This window comes from Bacillus rossius, chromosome 1 (assembly GCF_032445375.1).
Source record: "Bacillus rossius redtenbacheri isolate Brsri chromosome 1, Brsri_v3, whole genome shotgun sequence".
Lineage (NCBI taxonomy): Eukaryota > Metazoa > Arthropoda > Insecta > Phasmatodea > Bacillidae > Bacillus > Bacillus rossius.
The window spans coordinates 34371298-34399137 of record NC_086330.1 but is presented as its reverse complement, the minus strand read 5'-3'; the positions used below and the strand labels follow the sequence as shown (position 1 = coordinate 34399137).

The following is a 27840-nucleotide window of genomic DNA, read 5'->3' as shown; positions in this document are numbered from 1 at the left end:
GATGAAGGGGAAGACCCCGAGGATCGCCATCGGCGGAAAGAGAATGAGCTGACAACAGCACAAGAACACCAGAGGGGCTACATCAGAAGATAACTCCGCAGACCACGCGACAAAGACCGGAGCTACAGCCAGGTTACCACATGTATGTCCGCACACATCCCCTGTCCAACGCCGGGGTAGACAAATGCGAAAAGTACACTGGGACCACATCCGGAAAACCGCACTCCCAGAAGGGGGCAATGCCGGGGAGGACCCTACCCAAGATGTGACAGGAACAATGCCGGACAACCACCAATCTGTCACACCCCAAGGAATGCAGTATCTGTTCGAGGGAACACCGAGCCCAAGGACAAGAATGGAGTGGCCTGCAGAAGCCCCTGCCACGACCCCGAGGCGACAGCACCAGAGGCACCCAGCACAAATGCAGATCCTTGATGTCACCGGGACACCAGAGGCGGGCGTAAACACCACGGAGGAGCAGCCCCTGGTGACAGAACTGGATGACATTGAGACAACAGAACCACCCTCCCCTACCCGAGGCAGATGGGGGCATTGGGCCTCCCTCGCCAATGCCGAATTCTGGGTCAAGGTGGAGGAACCGGCTGAGGAAAACCATGGACACCGCCGACGATGATGCCGGCCCCCACTGTACCTGGCAGATTACGTCACAGGCTGCGAACTGGACACAATGGTGAGTAGCGACCCAGGGAGTCCAGAACCAGCAGGCCGGCCCTAACACTCGCAACCACTAGGAGAGAAGGCATCATGTGCCTGCTGGAGGGCGCACGGACGGCCTAGACCCAGGATTTTCCAGTCGCATTAACATCAACAAGTGCCTGATCACAGTCCTCAGTCACATGTCCAAACACACAACAATTTGCGCAACGAGCACGCGTGTATGTTGGAACACCCTGTAATCGCTGCACGGAACTGACAACAGCGCCCCCAGTCAAACGCCCACGCCGCTGCGTAGTCTCAAGAGGCGGAGCGGACTGGCGGCCACGGGTCGTAATTACACTAGCTGCGATGTCCGCGGGGAAGTGCGGACATGAGCCCCTGTCGAACCTACGTGGTGGCGAACGCCACGCACGTGAGCTGTCATGAAAGCGTGGCGAAAAAGAATAATGCTGAAGACTATTATCTCCATATGTATGTAAAACATTAGAGTCAGCATCGTGTGTGTCACTCCCACGAAAGTCTGAGGCAACCTCTAAGCTAAGAAATCCCCTGTTACGAACACGCGACATGGATGCAGACCTGGGAGGAGGTGAGAACTCAGCCTCATATTCAGAAACCGCTAATAACCGGGCCTCTACCTCACTACCCCAAGCATGCACGGCATCAAAGGTGGTAGGGGGAGTTAACATACCACAGTGGGTAAGCACATGAGGCACAATGTTGCCTAAAATAAGCTGTACTAACTCAGGCTCAGCGATGTCAATTTTCAAAACATCGGCATAGGTGACAACCTCATCAATATAATGAGTAACTGACTCATTAGGATGCTGAAACCTGAAAATGAAATCGCGCTTATACGCATCCATGACACACTGCGAACACACAGCACGAAGTACCGACATCTTAAACATATGGAAATCTACCTTCTGTACAATAGCCTCTGTTAACCTAGACACATACATGCCAGTACACTTACTAAGCAGAGCCTTCATAAAGGCGCCAGCTCACACCAGATTACATTTAGCGAGGTGCTCAGCCTGTAAAAAAAAATTAAAATAGGCCTGGGCTCACTACCACTCAACACAGGAAGGGATTTGAGAACAGAGAAAACAATTTTCGGGTAAAGGAATTATCAGGAGCCGGACTTACTTCCATTGTGGCCTGCGCCGACGGAACACCAGACAGGACGTCACTGACCTCGCGTATGAACTGAACAAGCCGGGCGCGCATGTCGGCCACAGAGTCGCTCGTCATGGCAGGAAGCTGGTTCTCCACGAGATAACGAATCAGCTCGTCGCGGTGAAGCCGGTAAATCCAACTGACTCCTAGGCCGCTCATAGTCATGAAAAATACAAACAACAGCCACAGCAAAACCACTGCCGAAGCAGAGTAGCGCAGAAGTTGTAGCTGACTTGACGACAACTGACAAAGACAAAAGCAGGGAGGGGTGCTGGTGCTGGTGCTTTAGCAAAAAATATATAAAGCTTTAGAAAATTACAATTTTATTCATAATTAAATGCCTCTAGAGCGAAAATAAAACATGACATAAATAATTACAGTTTATAGCAGTTTATAATTGTCATTGGGCAAATCCTAGCACGCTCCCGCGGGACGCAAATAAATACAATCATTCACACAATTAAAACAGAGCAAGAGAAAAGCGGACATTGTGGCGAATCGCCGTAAGAAGCAAACAAGTAATATGGGCCGCTAGGCGAAAAAACTGAAAACAGAATCAAGAAAGAACTGACGCCGACCGCCAATGCTCCTCTATGTCGCATAGACCGCTATGCCTCATCAACGTCTCACAAAGGCGTGTGCACCGAATGCGCTCGTGCGTGCATCAAAGTGACGCCAACCATTAGTGCTCCTCGAATCCGCACAGACCGCTATGGCGCATCGCCGCCTCGCCCCGAGCGTGTGCGACGTGAACGCACCTGGGTGCAGGGTGGTGCAATGCCTTGAACTTAAGCTGCCCCGCCTAATCGACTGTCGCCCGTGCGAAAGTCGACCACGGGGGTACTGTTAGGTGACCTGATTATCTGGAATTAAAAATTAACGTTCAGCACTCTTAAAAACAATATTAATTGAGTAATGGCTATGTTTAAATATTATTTGTAATTCTGGACTTTAGCGCGATCAGGCGGCGTGCATGGCCCGGGATTACTTTTGCATACAACACGTTTTCGCGGGAGCGAGGCTGCGGAGTCGTGAGGACGTCACAGCCATCGCCAGTTAATCACCGCCCTCCAAGGAGACTAGTCGCGAGTCGCCCGCGGAGCCTCTCGACCTCCGCCCTTGCCATCTCTACCGGAATTGCGTGAGTTTTCAGCCCATCAGAAACGTGTCCTGTAGAGCGCGGCTCCTAGTAAGCGGGTCATGCACGATGCAGCGCATGAATAGCGTGTCTGACAATAAATCACTTTAAATTGAGCCTCCGCGTATTTGTTACAACGCCCGTAGCATAGCGTCCCTGGTGGCTAAAACAGCCGGGGGTAACTCTGACGGAACGACCCTTACTGCCTGCCGGCCACGTGGCGACGTCACGCCCTGAGTCAAGAGTCTCGGCTACGCATTAGCACGTAGTTATTATTGCTAGTTGGCACCCAAAAGCAACTCCACACCCTCAACATCACCTCGGCAGAAGGCAGAAGGCGTCAAATGGCGCCCACCTAGTGTGGCAACATAACGCCGCAATCGCCATCCGAATCGCAGAAACTCAGGCAGAGTTACGTGTAGGAACAGCACAAAGGGGACAGAAAGCGCGCGCAGATATGCAGGCGCCGTGGAACGGGACGCGCCGGGGTAATCAGGCCACACAACCCCCCTCCCACCCTCTGATCGTTCTCTCACTCCCTCCCGTATTTCACGGTTCCACACTATCCCCCTCCCGCGGGAAGATCGTACGCTCACCCCCTCTTGCCAAACCCCTCACGGGAGAATGGACTGCCCCGTCCGATCGCGCGCCGAGGACAAACGAGCGTGCCCGAAGATCACCGAGATGCCAGAGTACGTCACCAGCCGCAGCCACGTAAACAACAGCGAGGCGCATGCGTGCGGGCAAGACCGCTCGGTCTTAAGCGCAAGGGGGTTCCACCCCCCGGATCTGTTCGCGTCCGCCACGAATGCTTCAACCCGACGCTCGGGTCGGACAGCCGCGGATCGCGCATGGACAAGAGGCATGACATAGCCATCACCATGGAGAGCTATTGCGCCATGTGCGGAAAGCCGCACACCACCAGCCACAGCACCGGTGAGTACCCCCACCTGTACTGCACCTGCGAAACGGTATGCGTCAAGACGGAGGAGCAGCCCAGAACTCAAGTGGGTCCCCAGTGCGCCGCTGTCCACTGTCCTGGTTACCGAGGTGAGGTAGCGAAATGCCAGCAGTGCGGAGCAATTAAACACCGCGCATGCGCAGACGCGCTGGGATTCGTAAATTTCCCGGACAGACTTTTTCTGTGTGGGGGGTGCGAGCGACGCGCACGAGAGCACCCAGGGTGTCAGCTAGCACAACGTCACCCCCCCCTCACCCGGCCTATTACCCTCCCGGAGTTCGCGGGCCTCAACCACGAGGATCCACGCGTGTTTTTGCGAGCATGCGAGGCGAGGCTAGGCTCGTGCGGCACCAGATACCGGGGGAAGAGCGGGCAGAACGCGTGAGCGCGCAGCTGCGCGGGGAGCCGCGCGAGTGGTGGGCCCAGGCGGGCAGCTACGACAAAGACTGGGAGGACTTCACCCACCAGCTGGAGGCGCGCTTAAATGGCACCCGAGCCCTGAACATATGTCGGAGTGAGATGTTCAGCCATTGCCAAGGGGACGGGGAGGCGGTGGAGAAGTTTGTTTATAACAAGCTCAGACGGTCAAACTAGCGACATACTTCCCTTCATAGTGGAGCTAGTGTCCACCGAAATTCGCCCATACTTGCGCGAAGCAGTGACTCGCGGGCTGGACGTTTTTTCTCGCACGAGCACGAGCCGTAGAGCATGACCTCAAATCAGCTCGCAGCGCCGAGGGCGTCGCGACGCCCCGGTCAGCCCCGTCCACCAAGGTGGCAGCGCGCACAGAGGACGAACGTGCCATAGTGCCGTTCACGGGCATGCTGCCACCGAGGGGCAACTACCAGCCCACCGACCTGTCCACGATAGGGTATGGGATGCCCCTACCGGGCCCTTCTCACAGTAGCGCGGTACATACGCGTCGCAACGACCACCGCGTAGCAACACAGGGCGCCCAGGACAGCCGGCCACCCCGCTGCCGCTACTGCGCGACAGAGCAGTACCACTGGCACACGGTGTGCCCGACCTGCGAGGCAGTCTGGCGAACGCGAGGAGGCAAGGTGAAGCTCCCGGGAAACAATGTCTAGGGGGCGGTGACAGCTGGCCACCATCCTCCAATTAGCAGCCTAGCTCCGCCGAGAGACGCACCCCGGCACCGCTGAACCACCCAGCCGCCACCCCGCCCACCAATCACAGCTGGAGGGGGCCAGCCTCACCTGTTCGCTATGTTCGCGGCCCGCACCATCGCCGGGGAACGACGCCGACCACCTGGCATCGGCGCCGCCCCCGCTTGCTGCTGCGGGGGCCACACAGCTGTTGTCTCACCCACCTGGCGCGGGTGGGGGCGGCCAGCCTCACCCGTTCTCGGCCTGCCCCAGGTCGCCGGCGAGCGACGCCGCCCACATTACGTCGACGCCGCCCCCGAAAGCTACTGCAGGGGCTGCCCAGCCGTCGCCTCACCCACCTGGCGCGGGTAGGGGCGGCCCGCCTCACCCATTCGCGGCCTGTCCCAGGTCGCCGGCATTTTACGCCGCCCACCTGGCGTCAGCGCCGCCCCCGCATGCTGCTGCGGGGGCCACTCAGCTGTCATCTCACCCACTTGGCGCGGGTAGGGGCGGCCCGCCTCACCCGTTCGCGGCCTGTCCTATGTCGCCGGCGAGCAACGCCGTCCACCTGAGGGCGGCGCCGCCCTCGCACTTTGATGCGGGGGCCACCCAGCGGTCGCCCTACCCACTTGGTGCGGGTGGGGGTGGCCCGCCTCACATGTTCGCGGCCTGACCCAGGTCGCCGGCGAGCGACGCCGCCCACATTACGTTGACACCGCCCCCTTCAAGCTACTGCAGGGGCCGCCCAGCCGTCGCCTCACCCACCTGGCGCGGGTGGGGGCAGCTCGTCTCACCCGTTCACGGCCTGCCCCAGGTCGCCGGCGAGCGACGCCGCCTACCTAGCGTCGGCGCCGCCCCCGCACACATCTGCAGGGGCCACGCATCTGCCATCTCACCCACCTGGCGCGGATAGGGGAGACCCGTCTCACCCGTTCGCGGCCTGCCCCAGGTCGCCGGCGAGCGACGCCGCCCACCTGGCATCGGTTCCGCCCCCACAAGCATCTGCGGGGGCCACTCATCTGCCATCTCACCCATCTGGCGTGGGTGGGAGCGGCCCGCCTTACCCGTTCGGGGCCTGCCCCAGGTCGCTGGCGAGCGACGCCGCCCACCCAGGCAGACACCCCAGCCACCCTTCTCGTCCTAATGGAGCATGTGAGGCAGGCCCAGGTCGACGACCCCGACACGCAGAGCAACTTGGCCGCGTGTGGGGATAGGGTTCAGCCCCATCAGCGTAGTCTGGACGGGGTTTTGCAGAATCGGGCCCCAGGAGATATGGACAGCTGGCAGATCCATGTGCACCCTGCGGCGAGGCAAGGGGTCCTTAAATTTTTTCACGACCATGATGTGGCCGGCCACCCAGGGGCTGAACAGACCCAACATGCACTCCGAAAGCTGTTCCACTGGTCAGGGGTAGCGCGGGATGTCCGCGTGCATGTGCGCAGCTGCCAACAGTGTCAGCAATGCAAGGCGTGCCGTGCGGACGGGGTAGAACAGCAGCGCCCCCGACGACCGGAGGAGCCCTTCCATACTGTGGCCCTCGACGGCATGGGGCCCTACCCCCGCACGACCCGGGGAAAGCGCTTCCTCGTTGTGACCACCAACGTGTTCACGCGATGGTCAGAGGCGTTCGCCGTGTCCAACGCACGCGCAGGGACGATAGTGGCCCTCCTGGACAGCGAGGTGTTCCCTCGCTACGGGTACCCAAAGACGCTACTAACAGACAACAGTACCCAGTTTACAGGGAGACGTTGGGCGGCAGACTGCCAACGCTGGGGAGTTGAACATCAAACTACCCCGACGTACCACCCGAGGACGAACCCGACGATGCGACGCAACTAGGACATCAAAGTTCAATTGCGCCTCCGCCTGGGGGATGATCACTCGTAATGGGACGTACACCTGCCCAAGCTGCTCTACTGCCTGCGCCGGCGAGTCAATGCCGTTACCGGCCATTCCCCCGCGGAACTGATCCACGGTCAGAGCCTCGCCCTACCAGGCGAGCTGTGGGTCGCCGAGGCAGCAGAGGCAGTCACCCGCCCACCAGCCATTGACCTAAGGGAAAAGGCACGACGGCACCAGGCCCAGTTCCTGGCCACCCGAACCCCGCAGTCAGCCACTCCCCCAACACCACTGGAGCCAGGGCAGATGGTCTATGCCCGGTGTCACCACCTGTCGTCCGGCAGGAAGAACTACTGCGCGGGGCTGAGCCCCAAGTGGGCAGCCCCCCGGGAGGTCTTGCGATGCCTAGGCCCCACCACATACCTCATCAGACTCCCAAATGGTAGGGCCACAAAAATCCACAGGGACGAACTGCGTCTTGTTTCCACCGCCAAGGATCCCTCTGAGGGTAGGGAGTGCCCAAGGGCCCCCACCCCAAGCGCACCAGCCTCACGTGCTACGTCACCAGTCGGCCAATCACCCTACCACCAACCCACCACCATGGACACCACATTACGACATCACCACCCCATCACAAGCTCCCCATCCTACGCCACCAGCCACGCCACCAGCCACACCACCACCCACCACCTCACCCGCCGACACGCAGAACATGTACCGGCCCACCATCATAGCTGACGCACCATCACCGATGCCACCATTCGCATCACCAGTCACACGCCCCACGTCACCAACCATGTCACCTGTCACGACTTCCCGCCATCTTAGCCGAAGTGCGAGGAGCGAGCTAAGGAGACTTGGGCATCTAATTGACCGGTTGGACACAGGGGGCGAATGCCCCAGCGGGCCAACTATCATGACCACTCAGCCATGCCCCGAGGTATTTTACCCCCCCGACCAGACTGAGGTCAGGCCGTCCCAACGAGCGCGCAGGGCGCCGACGAGAGGATGCTGCGAGGGCAGCAGCCAAGAGGTACCCATTGCTCCTCCCGGCAGGGGGGAGGTTGGTGACTAGACAGCCCCCGGAGTGGGAGGGGGGAACGTTAGTGCCAAGGGACCACGACAGTCCACCCGAGTCCACCAAAATCCGGGGCACCTCAGGGAGTTCATTTGGCGCCCACTACGACCACCAGTAGACCGGAAACCACACCCCGACGTACCCCGTTTCAGTGTCATGTCTCTGCTTCCCCCGTTCGCCCAAAACCCAGCAGCCTCGGGACCAATCCCCCAAGGCAGTGTCGGCCTCAGTGCAACGAGGCAATGCGTGTGATCGGGGAGTTCATGACCATAGCAGCCTCAGGAAAAGGGGGGCATTTGACGCCAACCATTAGTGCTCCTCGAATCCGCACAGACCGCTATGGCACGTCGCCGCCTCGCCCCGAGCGTGTGCGACGTGAACGCACCTGGGTGCAGGGTGGTGCAATGCCTCGAACATAAGCTGCCCCGCCTAATCGACTGTCGCCCGCGCGAAAGTCGACCACTGGGGTACTGTTAGGTGACCTGATTATCTGGACTTAAAAATTAACGTTCAGCACTCTTAAAAACAATATTAATTGAATAATGGCTATGTTTAAATATTATTTGTAATTCTGGACTTTAGCGCGATCAGGCGGCGTGCATGGCCCGGGATTACTTTTGCACACGACACGTTTTCGCGGGAGTGAGGCTGGGGAGTTGTGCGGACGTCACAGCCATCGCCAGTTAATCACCGCCCTCCAAGGAGACTAGTCGCGAGTCGCCCACGGAGCCTCTCGACCTCCGCCCTTGCCATCTCTACCGGAATTGCGTGAGTTTTCAGCCCATCAGAAACGTGTCCTGTAGAGCGCGGCTCCTAGTAAGCGGGTCATGCACGACGCAGCACATGTATAGCGTGCCTGACAATAAATCACTTTAAATTGAGCCTCCACGTATTTGTTACAACGCCCGTAGCATAACGTCCCTGGTGGCTAAAACAGCCGGGGGTAACTCTGACGGAACGACCCTTACTGCCTGCCGGCCACATGACGACGTCATGCCCTGAGTCAAGAGTCTCGGCTACACACTAGCACGTAGTTATTATTGCTAGTTGGCGCCCAAAAGCAACTCCACACCCTCAACATCACCTCGGTAGAAGGCAGAAGGCGTCAAAAGTATAGAGCGTGCAACGAGGTGAACGCCAGGCAACAAGTCCTACGTCGGTGGAAGGATCCGGCCGGGTGTAGCATATCCCTCCGCCAAACTACGACAAATGTAATATATGTATTTTTTTCACAGGTTTTTATTAGACATTATTTATATCATTTAATATTTTAGTGCTTTCAAAATTATGTTTCACTGTGCGCTTTGTCCCGAACCTGGCCGGTTCAGTTTCCCGCGAAAATCACACATTTCCGCAGTAGGGCTGGCAGGCGAAAGAGGTCGCGCGCGGTGAGAGCGGCAGTATCCTTCTGGAGCTCGGAGAGGCCGGCAGCCTCCGCGCAACATGGAACCAGCAACTTTTGTTTTCTCCGACATGTAGTTTCAATAGTCGTAATCTTTCTCAATCTTTTTTGTACAGTTCCGTGGTCGGCCTCAATTTACCATGTGGTATTTCTCTTAAATTATTCAGTGCTCCAAGACGAGTGTTCAGCATTATACGTAAGTACTGTGGGGAATCTACGAGAAGTTACGTCGGCACTTCACGCAACAACCTAGCCGACTGGCTAAATAGTTTCAGCCCGCACTGGGCAGCCAGCAGGCGACACGTGCCACCAAACTTATTAACGAGTCAATATCTGTGCAAGTCTAAGAGTCAGGTAGAGTCGCCAGAGTTACGGGCCTACGTGTCATTAGCCCAGTGTAATACGTAATATGTAGTAGTGAAGTATTTTATTCGTCAGGGTATAATATGTCATGTTAGGGTTTATTCTGTACCGCCGCATCATGTGCAAGAGTATGCCCTTCACGCGTAGTAAAATCGTGAGCCGCCACTAAGGAAGTGGCTGCGCGTGTGACTATTCAATTCGGGACAACCGTTACGGCCAGGACGGGCAGCACTATGTATAGGGCTGTGCCGTAATAAATTCATCAGGCATCAATTAGTAATTTTGTGTTCTTCTTCAGGCATCCCGAGTGGCCATAACAGCTCGGGGGGCCCTACTGCGTTAACCCCTACCTCTACCCACAAGGCCGAACCTACTCTGAGATCACGAACCATATAAAAATCACGTAAAATTTAATGGAGGTAGTGGGGACGGCATCAGAACTTATAATGCGGCTTGACAAGAAGTGTCCAATGCCATCGTGGCATGCCCATATACAACCGCAGAAATATTACACAATGCTACAGGCAGTACTCGGCGTGAGCAAGGGAAACCCAAGACAAATGACCTGAAGGGTCCAAACATTGGTGGCAATTACATTAGATTATCGTTACATGACATGGCAGCAATAAAAAAAATGAAGGTGCGGCCACAACGCGCAAGCAAGAATAATACTTAAATACTTAAATACAGACGTTAAATTTCACAGCCGAGTACATACCAGAACGCAGAGCCACAGCCACAGTGACAGCCTTCGAGTCCAGAGACCGAACGACTGCGAGGAACATGCTAAGGTCCGGGCAATATATAGGCCGGGAAACCACTCGATATAGAGCGCTGGTGAAGCGGCGGGGAAGAGAGCAAGAGGGGGGTAGGTGGGGGAACTTGGTGAAGGAGGGGAAAGGAGGAGTGGGGAGGGGAAAGGAGGGGAAGGAATGCTGTACAGTGCCGAAAAACTAAGCAACTGCTTCAGCGCAACTTTCTGCAGGCCTGCAGGCGCGGCCCAGCCGCGAACGCCCGAGGGAGTGACAACCCACCGGAAGCCCGGCAGAACACGGCACCATAATACACGCCCCCATACCAACCAAGAGGACCATGAGCCAGTGAGGCGCCACGATCTTGGCGAGCGGAGCGAGTGCCCCGAGATAACGGGGTACTGGAACAAGTCCCTCTGTGTCGCTTGGGGCGCCCACATGGCGAACGCCACTGGTACAGCGAGTGCCCGCGGGTATTCCAGGCAGCGCAACTCACCACACTGCTGCGCCAGGAGGCGCACATGAGACCACCGCCACCGCAATGCGACAGCCCACCGGCGCCGGGAAACAGCTCCCGGGGGACCGGGATTAGTTCGCCCTCCCCCCACACAGGCCCACAGCCCTGCGCTTGGAGGACACTCCCTCCCGACCTTGGGTCAGTTGGGCTGCTCGTTAGACAACTTGTTTCCGCATTCCCGTGGAGGTCAACGGACGACCAGCCGCCATGCTCGTCGACACCGGAGCGGGCAACATCTTCATTCGCCCTCCTTCGAGCCCACCGGCGTGTTATGCCCGGGTGGCGGCGAGCTACACCTGGGCACCACTACGCACACCGGACGGATGCTGGAACACGCCGAGATCTTGGTGAGTACCCAGGAATTTAACAGTTGAGTATCCTCAGTGGTAGTGCAAGATTTGCGCGAGGAGGTGGTGCTGGGACTCCCCTGGCTAACCCTGCAAGATGCGGTCTTAGCGCTGGGACCTCTTAGCCTGAACCTGGGACGGCGGAGAGATGTGTAGTGTACACCCTAGGACAGGCGCCCCTCCACCAGGACACGGTACTGACCCTAGTGGACGTGTGCCATGACGTCCCCCCTGCATACCAGGCTGAGTCAAACAATATCCTGTCCCCCACCCATGCCAGCACAACTGCCGACGGGCTCCCTACCGGTACCCGCCTCACGATCGACGTGGAGGGGCCAGAAACACCGCCCAGCACCGAGGCCGATGGGCCACTCACTCCTCCCGATGCACGCCCGCCCGGAGGCCTCGAGCGACTGCAAGATACAGCCGAGGACGCCACTCCGGAAGAGCAGGAACACCTAACCTACGAAGGACTGGGAACGGCTACCCTCATGACTCCTGCGAGGCCCCCTGCTCTGCAGCAGCCCCGACACGGGGGGGCCAAGAGCAAGCGCCCCCCCCCCCCAGGCAAGAGGAGCCCACGGTAAATACACCACGCCATGCCGGCAGAGAAGGGGCAGGCCCCGCCATGCCCGGTGCCGGGTAATGGAGGTCATAGGGGAGGACTACGAGAACCCTTTCGGAGCGCCCCCTAGTCCGGAGCCCATCATCTCCGACCCGGATGAGGCAGAGGCGGAGCTGCCCCTGAGCCCAACGAGAGGCAGTTGGGGACATGCAGCCTCCCTCGTCGAGGCCACTTTCCGCGTCACCGTTACACACCCACGCGAGGAAGGAACCGACCGTCCACGACGGGCGCGGCGCAGACGGACCGAACGTCCGCGACGGGCGCGCCGCAGACCATCGAGGTTGAGGGAGTACGTCTAAGACACCACCCAGGTGCGGATTTCACCCAGCCCGATGCTGATACCCGAACGATAATGCCAGCCCTACGGACGGCAACGTTCCACGAGCCCCGAGGGGAGTAGCCAGCGAGAAGGACCCAACAGGAGCATAGACCCCCAGCCCACCTGGCCGAGTACGCCCTGGGCAGTCTCGTCGCGCCACCTCCCGGCCCAGTTGCCCCAGCAGCGTCCGAGGCGGCATCCGCCTGCGCCACCACTTCACGTGCTGCGGCACTGCCTCCCAGCCGAGCTGCCCAAGCAGCGACCGAGGTGGCATCTGCCAGCACCAACACTTCACATGCCTCAGCGCCGCCTCCCGGCGCAGCTGCTCCAGCAGCGACCGAATTGGTGATTGCCAGCGCCACCATTTCACGCGCCACGGTGCTGCCTCCCAGCCCAGCTGCCCCCGCAGCGACCGAGGCGGTATCCGCAAGCATAACCACTTAACGCACCGCAGTGCCGCCTCCCGGCCCAGCTGCCCCCTCATGGTCCGAGGCGGCACCCGCCCTCGTCAAGACGCCACGGACCAAGGGATCGCACCACGAAGGGTTCCGGCTGTTCTAGGAGGTCAGCAAGCCACAGGATCGGGAACTCAGGGTGGAGAGGGGTTTCCGCTGGGGGGGGGGGGAATTTCACATCATCCCGACCATGGCCTCTAAGTCCATACTTCGCACCGCTAGTACCAGATCCCATTTTCGGAGCGCACCCCCAGCCCAGCGGGAATGATTCAGGCGAGCACCTCGGGCGTGACCCCAACAGATGTAAAAAAACTTAAGGGCACGGAACCCCGGGGGCTTGTACCCATAAAATAATTAAGGGACAAGACACTAGGACACCATTATTAATTCATAGACTTTAATAGGTGTGTCGTAGCCACTCCGTGTGAGCACCGCATGCACGGAGCAGACAACGAACCTCATTAACATTCACCGTGGCCACTGGCCTTAATTAAAGTGCCCGTGACAATGATCAAGTCAGATTAGGAGAAATCCCATTAATACAGTTCACAGGGAGACAATATGTTAATAAATTTACAGTCGCCAAGTTGATGCCACAATTCAAATAATTAAATACTCTAAAACAATTGTTAAGCCTTAAGCACCCAATTACTAGGTGCTACCTTTTAATTGGGCACCTGGAATGTGTTTTTATCTTATAATAGAACAAATTAATTTGATGTAAGTTTTTGGCGCCGACTCACAAAGAAGGTGAAAGTTTCCCTCCCTTGCAAGGCGGCCAAGTTCGGCAGTCTCCAACCACTCCACGCCGGGTCAAGACGTGTGTCTGTGAGCAGCCATCAATTTTGTTCCACTGATCGTTCATTCTGTAGTCACTTTAATATTTGAACCAATTCTTGTACTTCATTGCTGCTCACGTCGTCTCAACGTGTATTTTGTGGACCCGGGCTTATCTCGTCCGTTTTCCTTAGTGGTTCCACACCGCGTCGCGGACCACACCATTTACGACAGTGGCCGACCCAGCCAACACAATTTCGCTAGACCGCCGCGCTTACACATGCCGTCTGCAACATCAAGTAAGTGTAAAGTGTAATTTAGGATCCTGCTCACCAGAGCCCCCCTAAGACAGTTAACTTTCGGTGCTGGCCGTCTCCAGAGCACTATTAACCACACCCCGTGAGATTGCCACGGCAAGTTCATAGTGTTATATTAGTGTCGTGTTTTGTTCTGTAATCAGTGTGTGCTAATGTAACTGTGCCACGGCTTTGATGCCGCATAGCGCATTCGCATAGTGTTTGTAGCAGTTCTGACACCACGTAGTGTACGCATAGGGAGTACCACGTACCCATGCGTACCACTGGAGAAGTCCATGATATAAATGCAAATTAACATAAACGGTGTCGCTTACGATTATTTCGCTCCACTCCGTCCACCACACGGCCGAGTGGCCTCAGAACCAAATAGGGGAGTTCAGGATAGATTTCAAACCGCGTACCTGGCGGGGAATGCGGGGGCAGATTACCCATGGCCCATCATCAACGGCCTAGTGTCTCACTAGCCTGGAACCCCCCCCCCCCCCCGGACTATAGCAGCACTGCGACGCCCATAGCGTCTGTCAGGTACTTCCCGGGCCTTCCACAGAGGCTGGGTAACGGCAGCCCCCTCTATCGAACCCCTGAGTAGCCGGCAACACCGTACTAACATTAGGATCTAGTCCCAGTTTGACCATAAATTTATTTGAGTCTATTGTGGTCATGCCCGAGGCGCCCGCCTGACTCATTCCCGCTGGGCTAGGGGTGCGCTCCGAAAATGGGATCTGGTACTAGCGGTGCAGAGCAGGGGCTTAGAGGCTATGGTCGGGACGACGTCAACAGTGTATGAATTAAATTATGCTATCCTCCTTTGTCAAGAAACTAACATTTCGATGACCATGATGACCTCAAGCAATCTGTGCTTCTAAATTATCATGGTACGATGCATCAGGTTCTTAAAGAGCACAGAGACATATTTTAAGTCCCATATACTTTTCGCTGCATGTCCACTACAGAGCACAATTTATCTATTACACACGACCAATCAGTTTACAAGGATCCCTGTGCAAATGCTTTTAAAGAACAAATATTAATCTTAAGAGGACAGATTCAGGTAATGTTCCACACCGGTGTGATTGAACCATCTTCCAGAACTACAATGCCGGTATTGTGTTGGCTTAAAAAAAAATGGCACCTTGCATTTCTGTGTGGACTTTCGGCTCATAAATCAATACATCATAGGTGCCTTCCACACCAAATCATAATGTGGGATGTGCTCACAAAGCTGGATATATTTAGCATGTTGGACTTAAAGACTGACTACTGGAAGGTGATAGTAGCACAGAAAAACGGAAAGAAAACAGCTTTGACTACACCAGATGGGAGTTGTTTTCAGTTTTAGGCCCTGATGTTCGGGCTGAAATACACTCCCAAAATGTTCCAGGCCATGATGGTCTGTTTCCTGAAAGGTTATCTCCACTAGTTCGCTATGCCCTACCAGGACAAACATGATTGTTTGGTCAGGGACATGGGAAAAGCATGTGCTTCACCTGGACCTAGTACTGAAGTACATTGTTGCACATCATCACTGTTGTACACACCCTAGAAGTACAACATTGGAGTAGAGGAGGTTTATTTTTTAGGACATAATGTAAGTGCTAGCAGCTATCTAACACAATCTTAACACCTACAAAATTTTTCACCATAGAACCCACCTCGCGCTCTTAAACAATGCCGAAAGTTTGTGGGTATTGGCTGTGGAATTATATAGTTACCTAGATGTTCAATTGTCATAGCTCATCTAACAAGGGAAGCCTACAACTCACGTAGTTTCGGTTCCCTGCAAGAATTTCCGAAGATTTCCGAAGTTTTGCGTTTTGGTATTAACGCCACTTCAGCCGCTAAATCAGAAGTTTCCAATGAAAACAAGCATGTTGTGACTGACCTAACATAACCTAACCTAACCCTTCGATTTTTTTAATTTCAATTTTTGAGAGAAATCTGAAGTTGCACGAACGTGGTAGGGAACCGAAACTACGTGAGTTGTAGGCTTCCCCATCTAACAGACCTATTGTCCTCCAGAGAGAAGTAGGTACTAATGGATCTCCGATGCACAAGCAGTGTTCAAGGAACTTAAAGGAGCCTTTCATAACTGCATTACTTTTGAGGGGGGGAAAGTTTTTTTATCGTGTTGGTGCATTCTGCCCAAATATAAAAATTAGTTTTCTTTCATTTTTGTTTTGCTCGTTTAAAATCATTTCGATTTAAATCAATGAATAAATAAAAATAAAACACTGAGTCTTCAAAAGTTTTAAAATTTGGGTTACGGTTTACTATAGCTTTGCCGTCGGCTGCGGTCTCGTGTTCGAGTCCGGGCGCGAGTTCTAGCGGGGTGGCTGGTCTGGTTAACGTTTTATGTTCCGGGAGGGCGCCAGGCTAGCTCGGTGTCTAACCAATGGGGGTTCGTGGTTCGTTGCCCCAGCGTGGTCCGCTAGAACCGTCGGCGGTATTGCTTGGGAATTTACGTTAAAGAAGAATGCGTGGGATTGCCGTAGTAGCGACGTGCCTTTATTCAAGGGATTGACGTCACACCATACAATTACTGAGCACAGACATGCCCCTGAGGGCTACTTGTCCGTCGCGGGGTGCAGGCCGGTACATGTTCAATGTTTCGTGGCACTGGTTTCTCGGGTAACAGTATGCAGGCCAAGTACACTTGATGCAAGAGAGGCGCGCACAGATGACGTGGCGCAAAGTTACATTAACAAAGTACACTTAATGAAAATTAGGCGCGCACAAATGACGTGGTGCAAAGTTACGTTAACAAAGTACACTTAATGAAAATTAGGCGCGCACAAATGACGTGGCGCAAAATTACGTTAACAAAGTACCCTTAATGAAAATTAGGCGCGCACAACAGAGTTTGTGGGTGACTGGAGTCGGCCAGTCCCGTAAGCGATTGTTTCTACGCGGGTGCCGTGCCCACTGGGGTGGTACACGCACCGCCACTAAACTTGGCGAAGTTTCCCTTGCGGGTTTGTGGTCAGCGCGAAGGCGCGTGGCCTTAAGAAAGTTCTGTGGTTTGCGGGAGACGGCCCGTGCCGTATGCTGAAGAACGACCCTGCGCACCAGGTGTGGTGCGGGGCGTCTTTACGTTTACGCGGTCGGATTAGGTCCTTAACCGTAAAAAACGGACCGGGCACGCACGGAGAGGTGAATAGAAAAAGGTTTGGTTTATGCTAAATGACTATATTTACCGGACGTTACTTGCGATGAAGACAATGGTTGTGGTCTCTCCATGGGACGTAGGTCCGTCCCGGTCCGCGAGTCGAGTTGAACTGCGGAACTGGCATGGCGTCCGGTGGCGCGTCGGCCTCTGCCGCGCCAAGCTTGACCTCATTACGTTAAAAACTAAATGACTGCGTCTGGAAGAGACTTTAAGGTCGCAAAATTCGTAATTAATTGTTTGAGGGGGAATGGGTGTGGTTCGTCTCTAGTCCACTCGGATTTAGTGTGCTTTATAATAATAATGTCTGGTTTGGCCGTTCGGCTCGGTGGCTCGCTCGACTCGGGTGGGCCACGGCCAGGGGTGCGTTCCGTTAGCGGGAGAGTATACTGGCGGTTGCAGGTCGGGCTTAGGGATGGTCGTCGGTCGGACGACGTCAGCTTTTATTATTTTTTCAAATATTCAGGTTGCTTTTAGAGCGTGACACATTATTTTATGTGTTAATTTTTTTTAGGCCTTTTGCCTATAGTACTATTTTATAATGAGGATCTAGTACTTTATTTACTCTATGATGAGGATGTTTTCTATCTCTACATTCATTCTACGCTCTAGCCCTTTGATAAACAAAATTATAAACTTTAGTAAATTAATTTATAGGTTATTTCCTTGGTTGATTTACGCTGCAGACTCAACCTTGTTAATAATTAAATAATTAATTTTAAACACTAATCAACTGTTGACTTTTTTGTTTTATGTTCAGAGCAAGGAAACTTGAATAATTAATCGAAAATGAACAATATAGAATATAATAAGTTATTTTTGTTAAAGAAATACATTTTATCTGCTACTCCTCTGCACATGTTTGACATTAAGGTACTGGTGGTGTTTTCGGCTGTGTTAAATAGGACGTTTATAGATAAAATTTTCTGTGTAGGCGTGTGATGGAGTTTTAAACTGAGTGCGGTGTTTGTCTAAAGTCAACACAAGTTGCGGAAAGGGGGGGTTGGATAGGGAGAGCTTGAAATTCGGATTGAAGCTCGGTGGCAAGGACACGTGGCTGAGAGGTTAAGGATGGGAGGGAAGGTTAGATGTAAGGGATGTAAAAAGGTGTGGAAAAAGGGGGATGAGGGAGTTCAGTGTAATGGGTGCCACGGGTGGTTTCACGGAAAGTGCGGCGGGGTTATGGCAGGGCTGGAGAGCCTGGTGGACATAGTGTGATGGTGTGACAAATGCAATGGGGAGAAGGGGAAAGCCGACAGGGGAATGTTGGTTGAAAAGGGGGAAGACATGTGCACGGGATTTTGGGGGTGGAAGGAGAAAGGGGATCCTATTCAGAGACAGGAGATAGTGAGGTTAGGAGGAGCAGTGAAGCCTGGATGGAGGGAGATGCAGGAGTGTATAATGGAAATGCTAAATGGAAGGATTGTGGAAGGAGGAGGAAAGAAATCTTATCAAGAGAGAGACAGGGGAAAATGGGAATTGGAAAGGGACCTGGCTGAGAAGGAGAGGAAAATGGAGGTTCTTGTAAATGAAAACAGGAGGGAAGTGGACTCGATGAGGACAGGTTGGGAAAAGTGTGAGAAGGAATTGGGCCAGCTAGGCCAACTGGTAAATTCGCTGAGGGTGGAAGTAAGGAACTTGAAGGAGGAGGTAGAAGAAGGAAAACTGAAAAGACTGAATGCGGAAAGAGATAGAGACAGGGAAAGAGAGCGGCGTTGGGATCTAGAGGAAAAACTGAGGTCCCTTGAAGAGCAGAGGAAAACACAGGGGGGGGTACAGGACCTGGGACAGGAAGAGGGTGTGGCAGGGGACAAATAATGGGAAACCAGAAGTGTTGGTGAGGGACAGGGAGGAGGGAGTGGTGGGTAGAAATACTGGTGGGAAAGACAAATGGGTGAGAGGAGACCACTGGGCTGATGTGGTGAGAAATGGAGGCCTGGAAGCAGGTGGGAATGCTGCTGAGGGGCTGGAAGAGAGCGGGAAAGGATTTGTTACAGTAGTGATGGAGAGGGAAAGGGGTGAAGAGGTGGACCTAGTGAGAAGGAAGAAATTGTTGGGGAGAAGCGAGATTGCAGGAGTAAAGGAGGAAAAAGGAGAGCGGAAGAAAATTTTCATGGTTAGGGAGCATGGGGAGGAGGTGTACAGAACATTTAGGGGTAGAAGGAGATTGGGAGACTTGACAGAGGTGGCAAGGAGCATGAGAAGGGAAGGAAATGTGAGGTCAGTGATAATACAGGGCAGAACTAACTATGTAATTTATGAGGATGGAGTAGAGCATGTGAAGGAGGGATTGGAAAACCTTGTGAGGGAAATAAGAAGGAAATGGGGCCAGGAGACGGACCAGGTAGTACATGGGGTTCTCCCAAGAAAAGGAGTCCTGGAAGGACGGATAGAGAAAGCCAACAGGAAAATGAAGGGAGTATGTGACTAGATGGGAGCAAGATATGTAAATGTGAGAACCCACCTAGGGGAGGGAGATGTCAGCGAGGATGGCATCCATCTTAGTCAGAGAGGGCAAGGAAAGCTAGCCAGGTACCTGGAGGTGGAGGTCGTAAAAATGTGTAGGGCGGTGGTAGGAGGGGGGACCATTCGGGAAACGGAGAAATGAGGGGAAGGAAAGGGAGCGGATAGGGGAAGGGGAGAGATTAGGACTGCCAGTGAGGGGGTGGAAAGGGTGTAGGGAGGTAGGTAGAGTGGAGGGATCAGAAGAGAGGAAGTGAAAGAAGGAAGGAAACGGGTGAGAGTGGCAGTGATAAACTGTAGGAGTGTCTATAGAAAGTTGAATGGGTTCTGGAGTGTCGTGGAAGCATATGGGGTGGGCATTGCCATAGCAGTAGAGACATGGCTGGACGAGGAAATAGGGGATGGAGAACTGCAGGGGGAAAACTATGAAATATTTAGAAGGGACAGAAACAGCGCAGGAGGAGGGATTATGGTATGTGTGCGTGAGGGACTAGTAGGAAAGATTGAATGGGTAAGGGAAAGGGAAAGACTTCATGCTGCTGGCAGTGTACAGGCCCCCAGGGCAAGGGAAGGCGGTTATACAAGGGTTAAAGGTCAGGCTGTCATTGTTGAGGGAGGATAGGTGGGTGATAGTGGCGGGGGAGCTAAACATGCCAAAGGTGGTGTGGGAGCAAGGACCGGAGGAAATGGGGGTGAGGGAGCAAAGATGGGCAACCCAATTGGTAAATATATAGTGGACTGGAGCAGGTGGTGGGGGAGAACACCAGGATGAGGAATGGTGGAGGACAATGGGAATCTGGGAACCTACTAGATGTGGTGCTGGTGAGGCCTGTGGAGGTAGTAGTAGGCACTACGGTGATGGAGGGCATCAGCGACCACAAAATCCCGGTGGTGGAGATAGATATGGGATGGAGGGAGGTGAAGGAAAGTATGGAGGAAGTGGTAAGACTGGAGCAGGGCAAATAGAGTGGGGGCGGAGGCATTCCTAAAAATGGAGTTCTGTAGGTGGGAAGGGATTGCAGAACTAGAAGGGAAGTGGGAGGCTTTGAGGGGCATATTGTAGCGAATGGTGGAGTGCTTCGTACCCCAAAGGAGGGTAGGAAAGGGAGGCGACCCGCCCTACTATGGACGGGAGGTGAAGGTATTAAAGAGAAAGTGCAGGAGGCTTCACGCAAGAGCCAAGAAGCGAGGTGGGGAGGGGCTAAATGCAGAAATGAAGGAGCTGGCGAAGGAACTGGGAAAGAAAACTAGGGAAGCAAGGGATGCGCAAATGGAAAGGTTGATGGAGAAAGGGGGGCGGGGAAACTGGGCGGATCTGTACCGATATGTTAGGAGAGTAAAGGGGGAGAAGGGACTACCGGTATTAAAGGGGAGAGAAGAGCAAGAGTGTGTGAGTGACCTGGAAAAGGCTCGTTTGTTGCAGGAGCAATACTTATCGGTTTTTGTAAACGGGGGAGTATGGTGTGGAGCACAAGGGGAGAAGTCAGGGGGAGAGGGAGGGTTGGAAATACAGAGGGATGATGTATTAAGGGAGTTGAGGAGACTGAATGTGAGGAAGGCGGTTGGGCCAGATAGGATAGGAAACAGGCACCTCAAGCTGGGAGGGAAGGTGATCGGGAAGTATCTGCAAGTACTGTATGCGCAGTCACTGGAGGAGGGACAGCTGCCGAGGCAGTGGAAAGAGGCTGTGGTGGTGCCCATCTATAAAGGGAGTGGAAATAAGGCACACCCAGCAAACTATAGGCCAGTCATCTTGACGTCGAACGTAGGCAAGGTAATGGAGAGGCTGGTAGTGAGGTACATAGTAGAAAGGGTGGAGGAAAGGGACTAGATGGATGAGAGGCAGCATGGCTTCCGGAGGGGTTACTCCTGTGAAACGCAGATGGCGGGGCTGCTGGAGGACTTGGTGGAGGCAGTGGATGAGGGAAAGCAGATGGACGCTATTTTTATAGATTTTGAGAAGGCGTTTGACAGGGTGCCGCACAGGAGGGTGAATGAAAAGGTGGAGGGGTTGATAGTTGACAGGAGGGTGGTAAATTGAACAGGGGACTTCTTGAGGGACGGGATCCAGCGAGTGAGAGTGGGTAAGTTATGTTCAGAAGAGGGAAATGTGTCATGGGACCCCTGCTCTTCCTGATCATGATGAATGATGTAGGGGAGGAGTTGAAAAGTAGGCTGCGGTTGTTTGCGGACGATTGTGTGCTCTATGAAACTGTGGGGGAAGGAGCGCACCTGGCAGAGGACTTGGAGAAACTGGAGTGCTGGTCGAGAGAAAATTAAATGGGAATAAATGTAGGGAAAACAAAGGTGGTGAGGTTCACGAGGAAGAGAAAGGTGGAGGGAAAAGTGTACAGCTGGAAGGGACAGGTGATCCAGGAAGCTGAGGATTATAAGTACCTGGGAGTGATTCTGAAAGGGACATGTAGGAAAGAAAAGAAAAGAAAAAGCGTACGCGACATTGGTAAGGCCAGTGTTGGAATATGCTGCTGCGGTGTGGGACCCACATGTGGGGAAAGAAATTGAGGAGTTGGAGAGGGTGCAGCGCAAGGCAGCGAGATGGGTGACAAATATGTGGAGGAGAAGGTAAGCGAAGGCAGGATGGGGGAAACACACAGATCATCAGTGATGATGAAGGAGTTGGGGTGGGACACGCTGCAAAAAAGGAGGAAAGTAGAAAGTCTAGTGAGAATGCATAAAGTAATTCAGGGGAAAGGGGGGGGAAAGCTGGGAGCTAGGTTGAACAGAGGGCTGTATCGAGGAAGGAGGGATCATGAGTGGAAGATTCAGAGGGAATGGAGACGGACAGAGAGAGGAAGGCCTTGTGAGGACGGGGCGAGAGTGGAACAAACTTGAGGGGAGGAGGGAAGGACTTACGAAGGAGGCTCCAGAGGGGGGAGGAGTGAGGGTAGTAGGGGGGTGGGAACTCCTTGCCACCGGGCGGATGCCCAATTGCAGGGGATGAAAATATCCAATATATTGTCGATGAGGGACACTTACATGTATTTTAAGAGACAGGTTATAATGTAATTTGTTGAAACAAAAGTACTGTTGGGACTTTTTCATTATAGGGTTTTATAAGACACCGTTTTGTTACAAATTTTTTATTTTGGAATAATTTACAAGGTAATTCTCTTACGTCTCGGCTTATTATAAGTAGTTAGTTATTGTGAAGATAAGTGGTTTATCTTGTGAAATTATGAAATGTTCAGAAAATGTAAGATTTCTTTTTATTTTACAAAATAGCATGTGTTAACATTATGACATTTTGTTTACACTTATCACAAACCTACATCACTCAGCTTTCTAAAAGCAGAAGAAGAGCTAGTTTTAAGGGATTGAAAAAAGGGCCTAGGCTCATAGAGTGATGTCAGTCCATCTACCCACAGCAGTTCAACTCATGTTTTAAATAATTTTCTAAACATCAAAGAAGAGGGGAGGGCCTGTATCCCATAATGATACATAATTTTTAAAAATAAAATCATTGTTTATTACTAATAAATAATCTTTAAAATACAGGTAAATGTGAATTTATTAAATAAATCCTGATTTATTAATAATTGTACCAAAGTGTTTTACATGGTTGTATAACAAATAACTTCAGATAAAATGTAAAAAATATTGTACATACTTTTATTTATTTATTCAGTTTTTGATCTGTAGATCCCATATGGAGGTAAGGACTCCTACTACATGCTGCTACTGCTACTACATGTTTATTATTAATTTTTTTTAAGTCTTTACTAATTTTTTTACCCTGCGAGTATCACAATTACACATTTTCAAAGACTCCGTTTTGATTGATTGTTACACTTGAGGGCGTACGGTGTTATGGGGAAATTATCGGTACTAAATAGTGGGCGCCACCACGTGAGTGGGCACGTGGACCCGGCTGGAGACACTAACCCAGGGCGTTACGTGGCCCGTGTGCGGCGAGATATTTGGCCCTCTGGATATTGAACGCGCTGTTCTCGACCCTACCTAAGCCTGCTCTCAGCGTCGGGCACGCTTCTAACACGCAGTGGGTTCTCAGGGCGTCCCACGTGGTCCCCCCGAACACAAAGACACGTAACACAGTTAATTGATTTATTTTACTCACGATTTATATCCGTACACGTTCCTTCACTGGTACAACTGAGAAAACGCCCGAGGCACGAATCGGCTTAGAGGAGGCTGACCACGCACGTGGTCGCCTCAAGGCAGCGACACGACCGCCCTCGGCTGGCGGGAGAGAACGACTGGGGTGAGATCATGGTTTGCAGGTGGCAACATGGCGCCCTTCGCGCCGAACACAATTACCGTTACAACATTCTGCGATTCCGTGCCCCGGCGAAAGTTAAGTAAATAATAGATTACATTAATAAATATATAAAAATTACTGGCAATTTAAAATACATTAATGTTTACGTAGTTATTGAGAATTATTATAAAACATTTCTACCCTCGTCCAAGTCCGTGCCTATTCGGGTCCGCCCGGGCAACGTCTATAGTTTTATCATTAACATAATATTTAAATTGAAGAAACACATGATTACAAAACACTGGGGCAAAAGAATGAAAGAAAAAGGGTTACAATATAAATTACACATTTAGGGGTGCGGCGCACTGCATCTAAGCGCCCTCTTGCTGGGCTGGAAACACACACACGCACGCACGAGCGGGAGGTTTGAATAGAGACGGTGGTTGGGCGGTGTCATATCGGGCTCAAAGGGGCCGCAGGCCCGGACGATGTCACACTTGTGATTGGGCTTCCCACCGGTTGTAAGGAGTCCCCTTTCCCTACTCATCCCAATTTCTGAAGCCTCTTTCTCAAGTCCTTTCCTCTTCTCACAGCCAGTATCTTTCCCTCAATCCTATTCTACTCCCTCCCCACCCTTACCTGGAATACTTGCCTTCTTCTTTCCGATCTTCTCCTCTCTGAATCTTCCACCCATGATCGCTCAATACACCCCTTTGTTCTACCTGTCTCCCAGCTTCCCCCCCCCCCCCCCACAGCCCCCCTCGTCCCTTATCGCTCTAAAAAACTTCACTAATCTTTCTACTTTCCTTCTTCTGTGTAGTGTGTCTCACCCCAGTTCCTTCATCATCAGTGATGGCCTATGCTTCTCACCCTTCGCCCCATCCCTATACCCATCGCCCATCTTGCCGCTTTACGTTGCAACCTTTACAGTTCCTAAATTTTGATCCCTAGTTATGGGTCTCAAATTGTCGCTACATGTTCAAGCATTGGCCTCACCAACATTGAATACGCCTTCTCCTTTACCCTCCGTCCTGTCACCTTCAGTGTCCTACCGATCAGTCTCAGCCCTCTCCTCCCCTTCTTTACCACACGCTACACCTGCTTTCCCTCATCCTAGGTCACTCTGTAGGGTTACTCCTAGGTACTTGTATTTCCCTACCTCCTGAATCTCTTGCCCCTTCCAACTATATATTTGCTTAGCAACCTTTCTTTTCCTTGTGAATCTGACCACCTTCATTTTGTTGATATTTAGCCCCATTCCATTTGCCCTTGACCAAACTTCCAGCTTCAAGTCTTCCTGCAGGTGTGCCGCTTCCCCCACAGTTTCATAGATCACGCAATCATCAGTGAACAATCTCAGTTTGCTATCCAATTCCTCCCCAACATTGTTCATCATGATTAGGAACAGCAGGAGCCCCATAACGCTCCCCAGCGGTACCCCTAATGTCACTCCCCCTCATCTGAACATTCCATTCCCACCTTCACCTGCTGTTTCCTATCCCTCAGGAAGTCCCCTGTTCAATTCATCATCCTACTTCATCACCTTCTTGTGTGGCACCCTATTGAACGCCTTCTCAAAATCAATAAAATTGTGTCTACCTGTTTACCCTCATCCACTGCCTCCACCAAGTCCTCCAGCAGTCCAGCCATCTGTGTATCTCAGGAGAAACACTTCCTAAAGCCATGTTGCCTCTCATCCATCCATTCTAGCTCTCCAATTTTTCCTACCATATATCTCACTATTAGTTTTTCCATCACCTTCCCTGCATTCAACATTAGGCTGACAAGCCTATAATTTTCTGTTTTGTCTTATCTCCACCTACCTTGAAAATAGGCACCACCACTGCCTCCTTCCATTGCCTTGGCAGCTGTCCCTCCTCCAGTGACTGTGTGTATAGTACTTGGAAGTATCTACAGACCACCTTCCCCCTAATTCGAGATGGCTGTTTCCTATCCCATCAGGACCAGATGCTTTCCTCCCCTTTAGCCTACCCACCCTCTAATCATCTCCTCTATCTTTATTTCCAGGTCTCTCTCTCTCCACTTGGCTTCTCGCCCTGTGATCCATACAATACCTCCCCCTCCACAAACACAGACAGGCATTGCTCACTGCAGTAATTTCGGCTTATCAATATCCCCCACACACTCCTGCCCGTCTCTCCCCCTCATTACTGGTAGCACCTCCTCCTCTACTCTTCTGACACAGCAATACAGAGCCGCTCAATTACCCCTACCCTCTTCATCCATCAGCCTTTCCATGTAGGAATCCCTTGCCTCCTTTTCCTTTTTGTCCAGATCCTTCAGCTCTGCTTTTAGCTTTGCCCTCCTAGCTTCTTGGCCCTAGCATGCAACCTCCTGCTTCTCCACTTGATAGTCCTTATCTCTCCCCCATAGTACAAAGGGTCACGCTCCACGTCTGCCCTAGTATGTTTCTGAAGGCCATCCATTTTTCCTCTAACTCCACAATATTTACCCACCTGTGATACTCTGCCATTAAGAATGCCTCCACCCCTGCTCTGTCTGCTCCACCCCACACTTTCGTCACTTTCTTTAACCTTATCTCTCCATCCCACCATCCTATCACAATCTCCACCACCGGTGTCCTGTGGTCTCTGTTTTCCCGCCATCACCTTACTGCCTACCACGGCCTCCACCAGTCCCACAAGCACCACATCCAGCAGGTTTCCATTCTCCTCCTCACCTCTACCATTACCCTTTCGGGTGTGCTCCCCTACCACTTGCCCCAATCCACAATTTACTAACTGGGATGCCCATCTTTGCTCTTTCTTCCCCATCTCCTCCGTCCCTGTTCCCACACCACCCCTGGCATATTAAGATTGCCTGCCACTATCACCCACCTATCCTCCGCTAGCAAGTTCAACCTGTCTTGTACTGCCTCTATGGTTTCATCCACTTGCCCTGGGTTAATTCCAATACTTCCGCTTTCTCCCCCACTCATTCAACCCTTCCAATCAGTCCCTCCCACACAAATGCCATTATCCCTCCTCCATTTCTGTTTCTGTCCTTTCTAAATATCTCATAATTAGCCCTCCATAGTTCCCCATCCTCAATTTCTTCGTCCAGCTACGTCTCAGCCGCTACAATATCAGCTTCATAGGCCTCTACCTTACTCCAGAACATGTCAATATTTCAATATATACTCCTACAATTTATTGTTGCCTTCATATTGTTGTATTTTCCCCTTTGTGACTCTGTTCCTTTCCAACCATTACTGGTTCCTTTCCAACCATTACTGGTTCCTTGCCACGTAATCCTTCATCAGCCCCTCTTCTGCCCTGTTCACCTTCTCTACCCCATATCCTACTCTCTTCCATCAATCCATCTCATTACTACCGTTTCCTTCCTGCCTCGTCCTCTTTACTGCCCTCCGACTCTACTCCTATCTGTATCCTGCCTGCGTCCTCCCCCCCCCCCCCTTTGCCAGTTTCCCTGCCCTGCACTTCATGATCTCAGCTCCTTTTCAAGCACCTGTGTTAATATTTCCACGTCTCTTTTTAGATTGACCTGGTGTCTAGCCATATGCCACCTACTTATCTTGCTCCTGGCACTCACAAAATCTGCTCCCTATATCTGGCACTGTCTCCTCACGATGGCTTCCAAAAAGCATTCAGTTTTCCCAGATCAGTTCCCCCTCTGGGTAACACTCCACTCACTACAGTGGTCCCACTGGTTTTTCGCCTGATTTTACGTAGAATTTTTCTCATACCATTTTAAAATTTTTGTGGCCCTCCATCCCTGTTAAGGTCGTTTGTACCTACATGCACCACCAGCCTTTTCACACTTTCCAAATTGCACTCCTTTACCTTCCCTGTACATCAGCAATTGTCTCTCCACTTCTGACTGCCTTGTAGGCCCTATGAATCTTCACGTACCGGAGCATAAGGTCCCCAAACAGTGCTACCGTCTCCCTGCCAGTTCTGTCCCCTTTGTTGGTCTCTTCTTATACCCTGTCATTTCCTTTCTGCCTTTCTGCACTCCCCTTACTAGCCACCTCAGCCTAACTTTCCTATTTTCCCTCCACTTTAACATAAACTCTATTCCGTATTTCTGTTTCTTCTGCCATCCCCTCCCCACTATGCTTCCATACCTTCACTTCCTCTTCT

At 52.6% G+C, this 27840-nt stretch overlaps 1 protein-coding gene across 4 annotated transcripts in view; it reads left to right on the top strand.

The window, feature by feature from the left end:
- The window catches only part of LOC134534208 (protein-lysine N-methyltransferase EEF2KMT), a 104538-nt gene that overhangs the window by 68352 nt on the left and 8346 nt on the right, over positions 1 to 27840 (top strand). For 2 of the 4 annotated variants that reach the window (XM_063372469.1, XM_063372460.1), the window contains exon 1: positions 17688 to 17889. The exons of 1 other annotated variant lie outside the window; for it this stretch is intronic. In XM_063372469.1, the coding sequence (XP_063228539.1) occupies positions 17806 to 17889 (84 nt within the window). In that variant the 5' untranslated portion in view covers positions 17688 to 17805. Of the gene's footprint in view, positions 1 to 17687; positions 17890 to 22429; positions 22603 to 27840 lie in introns of those variants that run through there. One more of the 4 variants, XM_063372494.1, reaches the window with a different exon arrangement.